Source organism: Hibiscus syriacus, unplaced genomic scaffold (assembly GCF_006381635.1).
Source record: "Hibiscus syriacus cultivar Baekdansim isolate YM2019G1 unplaced genomic scaffold, ASM638163v2 tig00111408_pilon, whole genome shotgun sequence".
NCBI lineage: Eukaryota > Viridiplantae > Streptophyta > Magnoliopsida > Malvales > Malvaceae > Hibiscus > Hibiscus syriacus.
The window spans coordinates 169,393-187,307 of record NW_024063085.1 but is presented as its reverse complement, the minus strand read 5'-3'; the positions used below and the strand labels follow the sequence as shown (position 1 = coordinate 187,307).

At 31.6% G+C, this 17,915-nt stretch overlaps 1 protein-coding gene and 1 pseudogene across 1 annotated transcript; one reads left to right on the top strand and one right to left on the bottom strand.

Annotated features, from left to right (window-relative positions):
- The first annotated feature begins 1,226 nt into the window (after window positions 1–1,226).
- Window positions 1,227–2,469, top strand: LOC120162756 (annotated as a pseudogene).
- A 6,900-nt stretch (window positions 2,470–9,369) lies between these two features.
- LOC120162787 (FCS-Like Zinc finger 1-like) lies at window positions 9,370–10,006 on the bottom strand. The gene is made up of 2 exons (XM_039172862.1): window positions 9,677–10,006; window positions 9,370–9,592 (listed from the first exon to the last, which is right to left on the bottom strand). Exons 1-2 carry the CDS (start codon window positions 9,964–9,966, stop codon window positions 9,406–9,408), a joined length of 477 nt encoding a protein of 158 aa, XP_039028793.1. The 5' UTR covers window positions 9,967–10,006; the 3' UTR covers window positions 9,370–9,405.
- Between the last annotated feature and the right edge of the window lie 7,909 nt (window positions 10,007–17,915).

The following is a 17,915-nucleotide window of genomic DNA, read 5'->3' as shown; positions in this document are numbered from 1 at the left end:
AATCAATTTAATATTTAAATTCAATTAAATCCTCTCCTCTTCCTCCTCGTCATCATCGGTCTTTATTAATCGTCAACATTAACAATCTTTAGAACTCAAAATTTTAGTTTATTCTTTTTTTTTTCCCGAATATGTAATTTTATATATACATACTCATGCACTCTCTAGACAAACAAAACCTTAATTTGTTCTTGAGTTGCAATCACTTATAGAAAACAAAAGAAAATAAGAATCTTTGATCTTTTGAGGTGCAATCACAGAGAAATAGAGAACAAGCAAGATGATGGAACAAGTAAACTTTGACAAAGCAGGCAATAAATTCATGATAATGTCAAAAATAAGTGAATTGGGAATTTTAAGATCTAATAATTATCGATGACGAAGGTTACAATGACCAACGATGATGGTGAGCGGTGGCAGGAGACGTTAGTCGGATTCAATAATTAAATTAATATTTTATATAAAGTTTAAGAAACAAATTAAATTTTATCTAAAATATATGAGTGAAATTAAAATTAACTCTTTTGACTAGTGTATCACATCCTCATAACATTTAACATAATGATCAAAACCTTATAAATCAATAGTAAAAGAATCAAAATGTTATAAATCATAACAAAATGATTAACATATTGTTTTAAAAAATTAAATAATGGGAAGTGAACAAAAATGAAACAAAATAGAGCATTTTGGTAGTTTAGCCCTTTTGTCTCTCCGTGTTGGGTGTCAGGTGCCATACAGCAGAATTTTCCAAAGGTAAACCCCTGTTTCTTTTACTGTCTTGTCTAGGTTTTGCATTTTACTCCGTCTCTTTAGCTTCTCAGCCGGGCATTGATTTTGTTTTACACTAGCTATTCAATCATCCTCATCTACACAGATACTTGTCTATATTTCCCTTTTTCTTCTACATTTTCCCATTGTTTTGCACCTGGTTTTCTGCTTCAATTTTCTCTCTTGTTCCTTATCTGGGTCTTATTTTCCTAGTCCAAAGATTTCAGTTTGAAGCAACAGTTTTAGGGGTTTTAAAACTTAGAAAATGAAGTGTTTTTCTATGTTCAACAAGGAGAAATGGAACAATTAGGCCTCTCTACCAGTAACGGATCTAAAAATTTAAGAATGAGGTCCAAAATTTTAATTTATTTATTAAAAATAATGGGTATACAAATTGTAATTTTTTTCTTTTTTCCTTAATACATAAACTAAATTTAATCATTTTTTTAAAAATAATGGATGCACTTGGCCCCTATGGGCTTTGTGCATCCGCCATTGCTCTCGACGGTCAAGGTGATCCTATTGTTGTTGCTGTTAAGAGGTTCAACAAGCACGGTTTACAGGTACCTGAAACAATATAACTTGTAGAACACGTTAAACCCTTATTGCTGGTTTCTGTTTCTTATGATATTGTGTTAATCTTCTAGGATCATAAGGAATGGCTTGCGGAGATTCAGTTTCTCGGTGTTGTTAGTTACCGGAACCTCGTAAAACTTCTAGGATATTGTTAGGTAGACGGCGAAAGAGGAACACAAAGACTGCTGGTGTATGAATTCATGCCTAATCGGAGCTTAGAAGATCATCTTTTTAACACTACTTCCACGTTGCCTTGGAGAACAAGATTAGAGGTCATGCTTGGTGCAGCTAAAGGACTGGCTTATCTGCATAAAGGATTTGAAGTTAAGGTAATATTCTTTATATGAACCATTGTAAATTATATCAACATGCACTAAATTTACCTACCTGAATATACTGCATTGTGTATTTGAACAAGTGATATATCGAGATTTCAAATCCTCAAATGTGGTCTTGGATGAAAATTTTAGGCCAAACTCTCGGACTTCGGTCTTGCAAGGGAAGGGAAACAGGCGATCGGACTCATGTATCAACGGCGGTGAGTAGATATTGGTTGACCTTCAGCATCTCAAGTGTCTCTCAGGAGTCACAGTTGCCTTTTAAATAGTTTTGAGAGCGATGATGCATTTCCATAACATTTGTTGAATTAAGGGTTGACATTGTGTTTGGTTTCATTTTCATAAAGGTGGTGGGAACTTACGGCTATGCTGCACCAGAGTATGTAGAAACAGGCCATCTCACAATCCAAAGTGATATATGGGCATTCGGAGTGGTACTTTACGAAATGCTCACAGGGAGGCGAACAGTCGAAAGAAACCGCCCGACATCGGAGCAGAAGCTTCTAGACTGGGTTAAACGGTTTCCTCCCGATAGTGGACGATTCGGCATGATATTGGATCCTCGACTTAGAGGCAATTATTCACTCAGTGCAGCCCAAAAATTGGGAAAGTTGGCTAATAGCTGCTAAACAAAAACAAAGAAAGACCAACAATGAGTCAAGTGGTAGAAAGCTTGAAGCAAGTAATACAAGAATCCGACGAGGCAAGTTCCTCGGTTGACAAGTTTTCCGGTATATCTTCCACCCGAAAGGGTGGCGGGCGAAGATGGAATAGATCAGTATAGATGATTCTGTTTTGACAGGTTTTGGAGGTTTGAACTATGAGTTTCTGGATGTCCCATGTTTGCCTTGAGCTGTGCAGCTTAAGGTTTTTAGAAGTTTAGAATCTAAAACTAGTGCCTTGTAAACTCTTATAATGTGAATTCCATTGTCAATTAATCTACTGAAATATAAATATTGGTTTTATTGCCACGTGAATATTATGATAAATTAATTTGATAAATTTTTAAAAAAATAATAATAATTTATTAGGTTATTAATAAAATTTCAACTTTAGATTCCAAATATTAATAAATACAACAAAATATTCAAATTATAAAATAAAATATATTTTCTTTAATTAAACTATTTTATTTTATTTCAATATGAATTATTTTAAATTTAAATATATAACTTGTAAATTACTTAAATGTGAAAATATCTTTCGTTGATTGTCTTTATCGTTGAGTTTTTTCATTGCGTTGTTGACCAGACAAGTTGTGTTTGACTAGTGGACTTTAAATAACATTTTTAATTCCTTTAATTTAATTCGTATTTATTAGATATCGTATCTAATAAATACATGCATATTAAGGGTTTATAAGTAATTTTGGAGATCAAATTAATGTGAAAGAATTTCGTTCTCGAATCATAGGTTTTGAATTTAACCGATTAAGGTTAAATTATATATTTGTTGACTGGTTAATGATGTATGTTGCTTTCATGTCCTATATTTAAGTAAAGTCTTTGTCAACTTTCAACAAATATTTCAGTGGCTAAAATACAAGTGAGCATATAATTAAATGATGAATAGTGTAGTTTACCTCTTTTTACCTGAAAACACGACCAAGAGACACGTGGGTAGAGGCGAAGCTAGGGTGGGGCCTAAATGATAAATTCGCCCCGTTTAATCCCTTTAAATTTTAAAAATTCTAAACAAGACAATTACAAATTTATAATTTTATCCTAAATAGTAAGCTTTGATTCAGTCATATAAAATTAATTTTCTTTCCGCCTTCAAAAAATTTCTATGGGTTCGTACATGCAAGTGGATTAATGTGTCGAATAGCAAATACTAGAAATGGTTAATGAGTTGAGCATTTCGTGAGTTTGAATTTGATTTAATCAAAATTCGGTTAATATTTAACTTAGGTTGACTTTAACGAGTTGAGTTGAGCAATATCTAACTCGACTTAATAAGTTCGCAAATAATTCATTATTTTTCTATATGTATATATTTGTAATTACCTTAAAATTTATTATATTCAGAAAAAGAAATACTAAATAATAATTATTGATTTACTGATAGTTAATAAAAATGATAAATTATTAATTAATAATTACTACTAATTTACTAGTTTAGTGTATTCGTGGATTGTTAATTTAGAATTTAGACTTTGAAATTGTTTCATACACTCTCTTGATAGATTTTTTGGTTAGATTTGTTAATTTATGTTCTATTAAGCCTCTATATTATTAGTAGATTTTACCTATAATTGAATGAATAAGATAAAAATTTTAGTGAACTTAACAAGCAACGACTCGAGTTGAACAACAAATTTTTTAACGAGTATGAGTAGAACATTATCCAACTCGCGATCGACTTGTTCAATAAGCATCCTAACGCATATAAATACGGATTGACTTGTAGCTTATTGGGGTCAATTGACCTTACTTGGGTTTAGAAAATCCCTCTAACAAGTAGGAAAAATTAAGACAAAAAAAGGTTTAAATGTAATTAACTGATTTGATTTCGCTTCAATTTTGTCGAACACAGTTGATACGAAATCTAGATCCACGGCTGAACACATGCCCTTGAACAAGGGAAGTGAGTTCCTCATTCAGATCCATTGCATTATAGGGCCCAATTCAAGTACCCCCTATTTTTTACTATTGTCGTCTGACACTTTGAGGTCCAAAAGCCTTGTTGGATACAATAAACTCTAGATTATTTATCTGATGCAATTCGGTTAAGAAATGAAGGTCAAAATACATTTTGTTAAAAAAAATAGAATTTGGTTATAATTAAAAAATTTATTAATAATTTAACTTTTAAAGTTGGAGAAAATCATATTTTAGGTTAAATTAAAATGTAACGTTTTCGATATTTGTATAATTTTTTTTGTTATAAATCCTAAATACTATAATGTAACATTTTCGATTGCAATTAAAAATATTATAAATTTGTATTTTTTTAGTGAACCTTAAAACCATCTCAATGTAACATTTTTTTATTTCAACTTAAAATAATATATTTTTATATATATTTATAAGTTGGATACGATAATATTTTAGGATGCGTTTGGTTCACGAAATATAAAATTAACGGTGGGAATAAGATTACCGGCGGAAATAAGATTACTGAGAATATTGTATTTGTGTTTGGTTCGTTTAGCAGGAATAATATTATAGTGTTTGGTTAAAGGAATAAAAGATTATTAGAATGTATATTTTACCAATTTGTCCTTATTATATATTTGTTTTTTTTAACAAGTTGAATTCTATTATAATATTACTATAATTAATTTATATATTTTCTTTAAAAATTTTAAATTCATATAATTTTTTTACAAAATTAAAAAGATAAATAGGTTTAATGAAAGGGTAAAATTTTATTTTAACCCCTGAACTTCATATAAAATTCTAATTATGGATTTTTTTGTAAATCTAAAATAGTTTAAGGATAAATTTGTAATTTAACCTTCGTAGAATTTTTTTATTCAACGACAAAAGAATGATATTTTTGAGAAAAAAAATTTAAGGGCATTTTAGTTCAAAACGTCGGGAATGTAACAATACCTAAGGAATGAGAGTAATCACATTCCCAGTAATATATCCCAAAATACCACTGTTGAGAATAACTTATTACCAAAGATTGTGAATGTTTTCTAACTAAACGGGAGAATGACATTCTATTCATCTGATAATGTAAAATACATTAAACCAAACACCCTTAAGTTAAAAATTATTTTTAATTAACTTTAAACCACCCGTGAAAAGACCATTTGAGATTAAGGCTGTGAATTCAACAAGCTGATTGGAGGATTGGTGATGAATTCAGACATCGCAATTACTCATTGTTTCCCTTCTGGAAAAGCTGTTTACATGAACCCATATATTCCTGAAGTGAGAAGCAAGCGTAATCTCAACAGCAAAATAACAACTTTTTTTGGATTTACTAAAGAAAACTTAAGGGTGCGACTGGTTCACGGAATATAAGATTATCAGTAGAATAAAAGATTATCAGGGAATAGGATTACTGGGAATATTATATTACTGTGTTTGATTGGTTTGGCAGGAATATAAGATTACAGTGTTTGGTTGAAGGAATAAAAGATTACTGGAATGTATATTTTACCAAATTGTCATTGTTCTATATTTTTTAACAAGTGAAATTCTAAATATTTAAATAAAAATTATTTATATAAAAATTATATTTGTTGATAATATATTACTTGAGTATTTAAATATATCATGTATTATTTTAATTTTAATTAATATTAAATTTTACATAATTTATGTAAAAATATATTAAATTTTACATCAACATTTAACTAAATGTTTACATTGTGAAAACTAGCTTCAGTTTATACGTGACACATTCACTGGGAGGTTTTTATTTCCATTTATTTTTTATTTGTGTTTAAGAAGTTTTAATTTCTTCTATTTTATTTTCTCATGTTCGATTTTGTCTCGAATTGTTATTTTACGTAATAATCTTAAGATAAAGTAAATTCTTTCTTTCTCTTTAATGTTATAATGATATTTCAATCATTATTATTTTTCATTTCATTCTCGGATTAATGAATTTTTCCAACAATCTTAAAACATGTTATTATCTCATTTTTCTACCTTTCTTAATCCGAGATAATTCAGAAATTGTGAGAAAATCGAAATAACAAATATTTATCATGTTGTCTTACAAGTTTGTTAAAATCTCAAAGTGGACAAACCTATCTAATAGAAATTATCATGAACGTAACTTTGGTTACTTTTTTTTAATCGACAAAAGTCAAATTTTATTAATAAATACCAATCTAGTTCAAAGCCTCATTAAAAACCTCTATAAACCTAATTAGAGGAAAATAGTACTTTGAACCAGAGCATAAAAAAACACACTAATATGCTAACTTCCTAAAACATATAACATCCAAGCAACAAGAGGATAAAACTTAACTAAACTACATAGGAATTACAATATGGGATTTTAAACCCAAATCACTAGCAACCTTTAAACCTCTTGGACACACACAAGGACAACAACTCTAAACAGTATACACCACCAGCAACAAGCAAACACAAACTAATTTAACACCACTGTACGCTAATTATCAGCCAAAACCAGCATAACAACATCACAACAAGGCCACACTATGGTAGAGGCAAACTAATTTGCAGTAGCGAAAACTACAAGTAAAAAACATCTTGAACAGAAGAAAAAACAATAATCTCAATAACTTCAAAACCTTTTATCCAGCAGAGAGCATCCACAAAGAGCCTTACACCTTGTGACTTCAAAACAACAAGATTCCAAGGCATGAAAAATACTTAAAGACGACCACACTTTACACACTTTACACACATGAAAGTAGATACCTCGAGTGCTTCATCTTAGCTGGTATTAATCAGGATTTTTTTAGACATTAGTCATTTTTGTCACTGCACCACATGTTCATTTGAAGTTTGAAGTCTTAATCTCATCCTCCAAGCTTATGAGAGCTCAGTCCTCGACAATCCTACCCTGGTTAACTAATCTACCAAAACTTTTTTATCCTCTACCCCTGAACAATTATGATGCATTCCTTCAATTCCATCAGATTCATAGCTAAGATGTAAACAACCAAGATCTATAAATCACTCTTTTTCGACATCACATCGGTTATCCAAACCAAATCTATATTCGTATTTGATGTGATCAAATTTCTGCACAATCAAAGCCTACACTCAACCATTAACCAGAAAAGACAACAAAGGAATTGCACTCAACCCAAAATGATTCTCCTAGAAAAATACTCCACTCACCCACTAAAGAAAACCAAAACAAAGTTCAAACCTTAAAACTTCCCAAACCATAACTGATCCAAGAAAAATTACCCACAAAGTTACCCATAGTCTTGGTAGCAAATCAAAAACCAGAAAACTTTCACACTCAAAGCCAAGAACATTCATTCGCAAGATGATCAATCAAAATAAAACCATGGAAATCGAGGCCAACAGTCTTATCAAGCTTACACTAGTACAAACCATAACAATTTGGTTTCAAGTAATGTGTATTGGCAATGACCTTAGAAGCAAAATACAACTCCACCAAAACGAACATCAGATTTACAAATTGATTCGGTGTAGCATGGGATAAACTATCCTTGAGCTCTTTACCCCATTTAAACACCGTTAATAGCAAACAAAACATCAAAACATACAGCCAGAATTACAAAAAAAAAACGCCTACACAACCCCTCCCCTTCTAATCAAGCTTACTATTAAATTCTAGTAGAGTCAAATCCTTAATTACCTCAAGTTCATTTCCAATTACTTGAATCCCTAGATTTTTACCTAATTCCAGCATCTCTATTGCCTCCCTCTTAGCAGCTTTCTACATAATCTTGATCTCGAAATCTGATTCGAACCGGCCGGACAGTTCAGAGGATTCCAAATTTAAGCCCTTTATCTTACTTTTCTTTATAGCTTTGTCTCATCTTCTTTTATTCGCTTTTGAGAGTTCTTTGTCTTGAATATCAAGTGATGAGCCAAATTTCCTTCTTTCTTTTCTTCTACCATTCACGTTTTTAAGTTCTGAGAAAAGGGACATGGTGTTTCCTCCAAACTACGCTCGACATTCTCCTCATCACAATTTTCTTTCAGCCATAACCAAGCGGGGAGAAGGGTACTTTAGACAACGGGGACTGGGAATAAGCAAATACCTAAGAGAGATGAGGGTATGACATTCCCGAGAAAGTAGGAAAAAATACCACTGTTGGTATTCATTCTTTACCTGCACTTGGGAATGTAGTCCATCCAAACATGGGTATGGTTACCTGGAAAAAAACATTCCTCCTAGGAATGAAATATGACATGAACCAAACGAGGCCTAAAGGTAAGAAAAAGAAATGCAATACCATTAAACTTATGAACAAAGAACCCGAATGTTTCCTCGATTATAAGTGTTATTTTGTTGAATTTTATGATTATTTAAAATTATCACTAACTATAAAATGTTATTTTATTGAGTCCTCTAACTATCAAAAGTTATAAAATAGTCACTCAATTATTTATATAATCCAAATTTGTTCTTTTCTGTTAAAAAAATTGGTAGTCGTCTGAGCTGAAAGTTAACTTGTTCAATGAGATATGATAAAATTTGATTCCAGAATCCTTCGAGCTATATTTTGTGGATTGAATCTCTGTTTACATTATGTGATCAAGTCAGTGCTTAAAACATTATGTTATCTAGTCAATGCTTGAAAGAAACGGTGATATCGATAGAAATCATTAAAATATAATTCTATCATATCTTGATCAACATGTTAATATTCAATTCAGACGACCAAAAACTTTTTTAAGAAAATGACGAATTTATAACATATGAATTATCAATTGATAATTTTATAATTTTTAATAATTAATGAATTTAATAAAATAATATTTTATGGTTAGAAGATTTTTTATAACATTTAATAATTGAAAAATAACGCCCTATAATCGGGCACAAACCCTAAACTTGTTCGAAAAGAAAGAACAACAAAATCAATCTAGTTATCAAATAGAGAGAGCCACATCATAGATCAGATTCAGGCTATCTCACATTCTCATACAGTGCCACATGACATTCTCTAGTTTATATGCTATTTTTCAAAACCAAACAAAATTTCTTCTTCTTCATTCCCTCTCTCCTTGGCCCTATTCTTCATGTGCTTTTCCTCGTGTTTCTGCAACTATAAGTATGGTGGAGATGTTGAGGAGACTCAAGCAGCTGCAACGGTGCCAGTAATGAAAGAGTAGTCTTGAGCTTTGTTCGAAGATTTCGATTTCCTTTGTTCCTTATTTATCGATAATTTCATTGAGGAAGAAAGGTCCCGGTTCTTTTCCATGGCTTCATCCGTCTCTATTTCTTCTTGTCTGCACTCTTCACTACAGAATGGCGTGTCCCCTCTGCAAGATTTCATCAATAATAATAATTTCAAACCAAAACAAAAAGAAAATCTTGTTTTCTAAGATTCATGGTATCTTTCAAACCTATACATGAAGATGTCTCGGTTAGCCCCAAGAGGATTCTTGCAAAGAAAACAAGCATCCAAGAAATGGGGCTGATGATCTTCGAATCTGCCATCGTAAAACCTAACAAACCTCGAACAAGAAGACGATGATGTCAAATTCCTCAAACTAGTCCTCCTTGAGAAAAACCCATTTTGGTTAAAACCATGGTAGTGGGTTCCCGAATATCCAGCTTCCATATCTGCAAGAGAAGCCAACCCATCATCCTCTTCAATGAAACAAGGCCTACTTGATGAACCAGAATACTCCATTTGGGACTTAAGGAAAGTTCTGGGTTTTAGTTGGAAGAAACTGAAGAGTAAAGAGAAGAAGATGAGTGGGTGAAGAAATGATGGAAATTTTATAGATGTCTTCAAAAAGATTACAAACAAATAGCAGGTTTCAAGAATCCGAGCAGGTGATTCAATTGGCTTAAAAATACATGCTTCTCTAACTTCGAAATTACTTCGGTTGTGCACCCTTCATGTTTCTTTGACCGACTTGAAATACCATAATGCCATTGATCTTGATGTGATAAATAAATTGTTGTACGACTATTTAAAGATGATGAAAGCCAATTTAATAAACGTAATAAACAAATTGATTAGTTACACAATTTATATTAAAAGTAAGAGTAAATTATGATGTGACACTTTAAAATCATTATCTTCCCAAAAAAAATTTAAGTTTCTCAAATAAATTATGAGCCACTGACCACTTTTTCCATACGCCTTCGTCGTTTAATATTTTTTAATCGTTGTCGCCTCTAAACACAGCACACATCACACTCAAAAGTTCATCTTCTTATGACAGTCAAACCATTCATCATCATCATTTCATCAAAATCTTAAACACCATAACCACGAGCCATAATCACCATCCACGACTAGACCAACCTTGAGTCACCATCACCATCCTATTTTCTCATCGTTCACATCCACAATCACCAATAAATCAAACAACAAAAAACATAAAAACTAGCAAAAAATTAAAGAAAAAAATAAGAGAAAAAGAATAATACATATCTCAGTTTTGGCAAGTTTATGATGAACAGAGCGATCATCGGTCAATTTTAACGGTAAGAAGGCTCTGTTTAGGTAATATAGTTTGGTCTTAAGTTGATCTAACAGTTGACAATGATAAATTAGAAAGTTTTAGCTTTTAGTTTTAATTGGTATGTGAGGAGAATATAATGTTTTTACGATGAGTTTGAACTAATTAAAAGAAAAGAAAAAATGAGTAGTTTGATGATCATTTTACTTGAAAAATCATTTAACAATGATAAAAAAATGACGAAGAAAATAGGACTGACGGTTGCTAATTTCAAGTACGAGAAACTTATGGGTTTTTGAGAAGAAGATACTTTAACGTGCCACATTAATATTTCTTAAATGCAACTAAAAGCAAATTAAAAGTTCAATGATTATATTACAAGTTTTAGAAATCTAATGAACAAAATACAAGTACCCTAAGATTTAAAGACTAATTGTATAATTTACTCTAAAATAAAATGAGGTCAACAATGAATTCTTTAAAACCATTTTTTCAAGGATACCATTCAATTTCAGTTTTTTAGTAGCATTAAATATAAGATATAAAAAATAATTAATTGAGATTATGAAAATGCAATGGCAGTTTCTTGATTTGGGAAAAATGAAGGGGCAAAAAAGGATAAAAAAGTTTTGCAGGTCTCCTATTTTTCGAGTGAATAGAGTATTCAGTAAACAGATCCCAAGGCTTTCGTATTCTACAGTATTTTGAAAATCGGATTGATCGGTCAGTTCAACCGGGAATCGCTATCTAGTCCGGTTCAAACTACACTGGTTGAACCGTTACTAGTGAACCGACCAGAACCGTTGAACCGTTCGAATCGGACCGGCTGAAAAGCGGGAAAAACCGGGAAAAACCGGAAATTTTATTTTTTTTTTTTTAAAAAAATTAACAAACGACGTCGTTTGTTAAACGAGCCAAGTCGAACTCGAGTATTGCTGAGCTCAACTCAAACTTTAAAAGTAAGCTCAACTCGACTCAAACTCACGAACTAAAAATTATCAAGTTCAACTCGAACTCGAAATATAATATTGAAACTTGAACTCGAAAAGGCTTGAACTAAAAAAAAATTAGAAGCTCGATTGAAGCCTAAAATTCGAGCTTAATTGAAGTGAAAGAATAGTTCACTCTATGCTCACCAAAAGGCTCCATGATTTTGAATGCCAAATTACCTCTATTATTTATAGAAGTTAGTTAGGATGCTTTCTATGTTTCTTAGCCATGTGAGATTGTTTTGTTCTCATATTTTTACTCTTTAGATTTTTTGGATGTTCTTCTATGTTTCTTAGCCATGTGAGATTATTTTTAAAAAAAAATTAAACCAAACAATATCATTTTGTTATGATTTTTTTAGCCCAAATTTATTTTTTAATTATAGTTATATAATTATATTTATTATTTAATATGTTTTACCTTAAATATTATGTTATAGTTAATTTGAATCATTTTATTTCACTTGATTTTATGGTTTTTAACTTATATATGTTATGACTTGCTTTGAATATAACTTGTGATATATAAAATTATTTTTTATTAAATATTTTTGTATTTTTATTTAATTTTTTAAATAATTATGACATCATCCGGTTCTTTTGACCAATCGAACCAATTCGACTGATTGAACTATTGAACCGGTAACATGACCGGTTCGCTAACCGATCCGATTCTGAAAACCATGATATTCTAACGTCAATATCTGACGCTGGTCCCACGCTCGCAGCGTGCGCGTTAACGTAACGATCTCACCTGCCCGAATCTTTCGCTCCAATGCCGGTTTGGTTTTACCAATGACTTCGACATTGTCCAATTTCCAAACATACAACTCATTTATTGGTCTCTTTTTATTTAATTTTTTTTATTATTCTCTCAATTTTTTAAGATTTTACTCTAATTAATTCAGATCAATATGTATCGTACATATAATTTTGGTAGATAAATTTTTCAATGAAAATTCTGTACATACATAAGATATCGAACTAAAAACTTACTTAAACGATATTAAATTGATTATCACTTGAATCAATTTTATTAATTTTAAATTTTAATTATAAAACTAATGTAATTTGTTTATTTAAATATTTGTGAGACGAATGCATACCAAGAAATCGAATCTCAATGTTACTATTCATCACCCCAAAGGAAATGTCTATAACAGAGTTTGTAGCATGTGAATATACGGAACTTTATCGGAAATATAAATATATTAATGGTTGCTTAGTTGAGTAATAATTCAATAAAACATTATGTTGTGTGTTAAGTACGTAAAAATCCCTTAAATTATTGACATAATGTTAAAATTAGCCCTCAATGTTTATTAATATAGTTGTTTTACTTTCTATTATTTTTTAGAATAATTTAGTCACAAAATTTTATTTTAAGACAAAAAGGTATTTCTATGAATGAAAACCATTAGTTAACAAATCACTACATTGTATAATAGAGGCCTTTTTATATTAAAATAAAATGTTGAGGGTCAAAATGATCTACAAATAAAAAAAATAAGGACAAAGTAATTATTTGATCAAACATTAGGGTTCTTTTTGCTTAAAATAAAATATTGAGGTTAAAATGCTTAAAATAAAGAATAGAAACTAAAATAATCATTTTAGTAAATGTTATAGCTATTTTGACATTATGCCTAAATTATTTATTCATCTTATTCATTTTTTCGAAATGACCATCTAGCTCAGTTGGTAGAGCACAATGTTCTTTACCTTGAGATCGTGGGATCGAGTCTCATGGAAGACATTTCATAATTTGGAGGTCTCCTACGGAAGTTGCTCTCAACCTAGTGTTGAGGGCAGCTTACTATCTTACCTCCCCCTTACCCCATTACATATGGGAACAAGGGACATCCATTTTTTATTCATTTTTTCGAACATAAAATTATATTATTGACGTTATTTTACCAAATATACACCCATTTAAAAATAATTTTCCATTCTAATGTCTATTGAAGATTTTTTTTTTAATTTAATACCCTTTTATATCACGTAGGCAGAAGACGCATTCTACAGCAACATATACACATGTTAAATTGAAATGAAATAACAAGAAATTTGGTGCCAAAAATATGGAAAAAAATCATACAAATTTTGTAAAAAAAACATAAATGTGCGCGATGCTCGTCAAAGCCATGTAATTGAACAAATAGAAACACGAGTATGAGCAATGTAGGATTTGAGAAGCTTACGAGATTTTCGAGTCTCATATTGTTTAAATATGTGAGTCTTCAAGTGTTTAAATATGAACTTTTAAACATGCATTGAAAATCCTTTTTAAGAAGAGGAGGTGTGGTTTATTATAAAGTCGTCCGATGGTTCAAGAACACTAGGACCAGATAGTTTCAGCTTGGACTTTTTAAAGAAGTTCTGGAAGGTAATTAAAGGCGATGTTATGAAATTCATGGCTGATTTCTATTGTGGCAGAATAGAAGATTTTCCATTCAAAAAATTGTTCATTGCCCTCATTCTGAAGAAAACCGAGGCTACTAACCTTGAGGACATTCGACCTATCTCCTTGGTGGGGTGTATATACAAGATAGTGGCTCATGTTTTGGCTAAGAGGATGGCGAGTTGCATTAACGAAGTGATTGGTGAAAATCAGTTTGCTTTTATTGTGGGTAAGAAGGTTTCAGACTATGCTCTGATTGCGAATGAAGTTATCGACGATTTGTTCAAAAGTAAGAAAGAAGCTGTGTTATTCAAGGCTGACTTTAGCAAAACATATAATATTATTGATTGGAAGTTTCTGAATTTTATCCTCAAGAAAATGGGCTTTGGAAGGAGATGGAGGAAATGGATAAATTTGTACATATTGACCCCTTCAATTGTTGTGTTAGTTAATGGTTGTCATTCTCCTAATTTTTCATTAAAGAGCGGTTTAAGACAAGGTTGTCCATTGTCACCTTTTATGTTTAATATTACGGGAGAGGCTCTCAGTGGGTTGTTAAAGAAAGCGATTGAAATTGGTATATGTGGTGGAATTAGAATAGGGGATGGAAGCGCTATAGTGTCACATATTCAATTTGCAGACGACCTCCTAATATTTTCGGAAGCAAATGGCAGGATGATCAAGAATATCAAGCAGGTTTTAAATATCTTCGAAGTGGTTGTTGGTCTGAAATTAAACATGAAAAAGACAAAATATTTGGTATAAATATGGAAGAAAATAGAGTGAAGAGATGGACAGATTCGATATCATGTGGTTCGGCAATCCTCCTTACAACTTACTTGGGTCTCCCACTTGGGCATAAAACGAATTCTAAGACATTGTGACAGCTTATTCTGGACAAAGTCAGTGCTCGTTTGGATAGCTAGAAAGGTAAGCATCTCTCTTTTTGGGTATGCTTACATTGATTAGATCAGTTCTAGTCAATTTACTTGTAACAGACTCAATACCTGGTTAGTGACTAAATTGTAAAACTTCAGAATTTGGTGACTAAAGCAGAATAATTGAATAGTATTGTAATTTGGTATAGGGTTAAATTGCAATGAAGATGGAATTGAATGATAGAATAGTCATTTGCATGGAAAATAATTAAAAAAGAGATATATTAACTATACATGGAAGAGATTGAAGCAAAACACAAGGTTCCAGAGTTCTCTTTTTCTCTTCTTTCTCCACACTTGAAGATGTCAAAACAAATGTGAGATTTCTCATGAGCTAATTGTTTGCTGAAATTTAAGTTTTGTTTTGATCATTAGATGCTAATTAAGCTTAAGGAAAACTTAAGTTGCTTTAAAACAACAAGATGAAGAGTGTAGGAAGAATTAAAGGTTAAGAGTTATTGAATAGAATTTTGAAATAGAGTTCATAATTAGAATTGGAGGTTGAATTTAACTTGTCATCGACTTAATTAAGACATACGAAGTGTTAGAATTAGATTTAGAACATGTTGAAATTTGAGTGAGATTCTTGAATTATATGTGAAGGATTGGATTTTTAAGTTTAAGAGGTATTGAATAGGTATTAATTAGTTTAAATAGGTGTATAAGAGTTAAGAATGTTAAAGGAGGTGAAAGATAAAGAGTTGAGCTGAAAAGAGAGTAATTTTCGTGCTTAAAATGGAATTTTTGGGTTGAGTGCATCGATGTATCTTCAATGTGTACCGATGCACTCTCAAATAAATGAACATCGAATGAAATTAGTGCATCGATGCATAAGGAGTGCATCGATGCACCCCCTTAAGATGAAAACATCGAATGTGATTTGTGTATCGATGCATAGATAGTGCATCGATGCACACACTGAGGGATGCATTAATACACTGTAGAGTGCATCGATACATATCTTCATTCAGAGATAAAATAGCCTTTCTTTTAGTCTAAGAAGTGATAGTTTAAAATATATCAATTAGTATACTGATATGTATCAATGTATTACTATGTAGATCTAAAGTGTAATTATGTTCCGGAACAATTGAAGAATTAGAATCGAGTCAAAGCAAGACTAATGTGAGTGCATATTCTAGATGAAATTAAATTGAGATAATACTTGCGATGAGTCTATCTCTTATAGTTGAACTATGATTTCTTATTCATGCACATGCATATTTATATATGTATTAATGCTATAGTGCTTTCATACATAATTCATTCATGCTTTAATATGAATTTATTTGAATGAATGCAATTATATGAGAATCCATTCTGGTATGGGAAATAACAGAAATGATCATGTGTATTCATATGAAGTGAATTATGTATTATGTGAAAAGTGATAAAAGATATATGAAAATGAGAATTGTATTTATAATTAAGCCCATGTTATTTAATGTGAGAGCTGTAGGTATAATTGGCATGCCAAGAGTCGAGGGATTATCAGTGGTCCTTCGGGACATAGTGGTCCTTTGGGACATAGTGGTCCTTCGGGACATAGTGGTCCTTCGGACAAATATTTAGTGCCCCTAGTGGGATTTTATTCGAGCTGTGGTGACAGTATTGTGCACAACCTCAGTCTACTCGTGTACCTTCTATTCTCAATAATTTATATGGGCATCCAAAGATAAATTAAAAGAAAATTTTATGAGACATAATTTTTCATTCATGCATATCATACTTATATGTCATGGTGTGGTATCTACATGTGCATTGCAATGTCTTAGTGGATTGATAGTAGTGTATGTTCATGATATTATTGTTATATGTTTATTTTATGCCTCACTAAGTCTGTGACTTAGCATGTAAGTGATTTACACGTAGGTACCAAGAATCCAGAAGAATAAAAATAGGGGTGGCAAGAACAACATCATTGCTAGAAGATCAGATCAGAAGTAACTAATAAAGTATGTATGTTGGTTTTGCATAGTATGTTGTCATGTAAGGAAATGTTTTAATTATGAATGCTCTGGTCGATTTTGTTTATTTTGGTCAACTTATGTAAATAAAACACTTTATTTTAATGAAAGTTTTGAAATTCCTTGAATTCTGTCAATAGTCAAAGTTTAAAAAGTCAATGTGATATCTCAAATAGATGTCCGGGTTTTAGAAGTGAAGTGGGAGATGCCAGGCCCGCTGAAAGCAATAATTCACCTTCCTTGGCCAGGCAGAGTGAAGATCAGGCACCCTCTGGAGTGCCTGTGAGTGATCAAGATGTGTTCTTCAGAACACTGGACGCGGTATTGGCCCGTTTTCAACCTTATGTTACTTCAACTCCAAGAATAAATGTTGCAAAAGATTTGAAGGATTTAGGAGCACCAGAGTTTAGAGGTGAAGCCGAAGAAGACCCTGTTACTGCGGACCATTGGCTTAATGATGTGAAAATTATGCTTGAAGGACTTCATTGTTCTGATGCTGACAAGTTGGACGGAGTAGTCTCTTTGCTCCGAGGGTAAGCCAGGATTTGGTGGACCAATGTTACTGTAACACCCACAACCCGTACCCGACCCGAATACGAGTCTGAGGTGTCACATTGACTTTTCAAACTTTGACTCTTGAGAAAATTCAAAGAAAATTTAAAACTTTCATTAAAATAAAAGCGGTTTATTTACATAAAGAGACCAAAATAACCAAAATCAATCAGAACATTTTCAACTCAATCAATTAGTACATGCCAACTATATTCAAAATAACCAAAAACATTTAAATTATCTATTTTCTGATCTGAAATTTTGTAAAGGAGATGCTGACCTGTCTTGCTCTTCTTCGCTTCTCTTCTCGATCTGTACCTA

Coding starts and splice junctions, on each gene's coding strand:
- LOC120162787 (XM_039172862.1), bottom strand. CDS start 9,966: ATGGAGTATTCTGGTTCATCAAGTAGGCCTTGTTTCATTGAAGAGGAT. Junction 9,593..9,676: donor CGAGACATCTTCATGTATAG/GTTTGAAAGATA, acceptor GAAATCTTGCAG/AGGGGACACGCCATTCTGTA.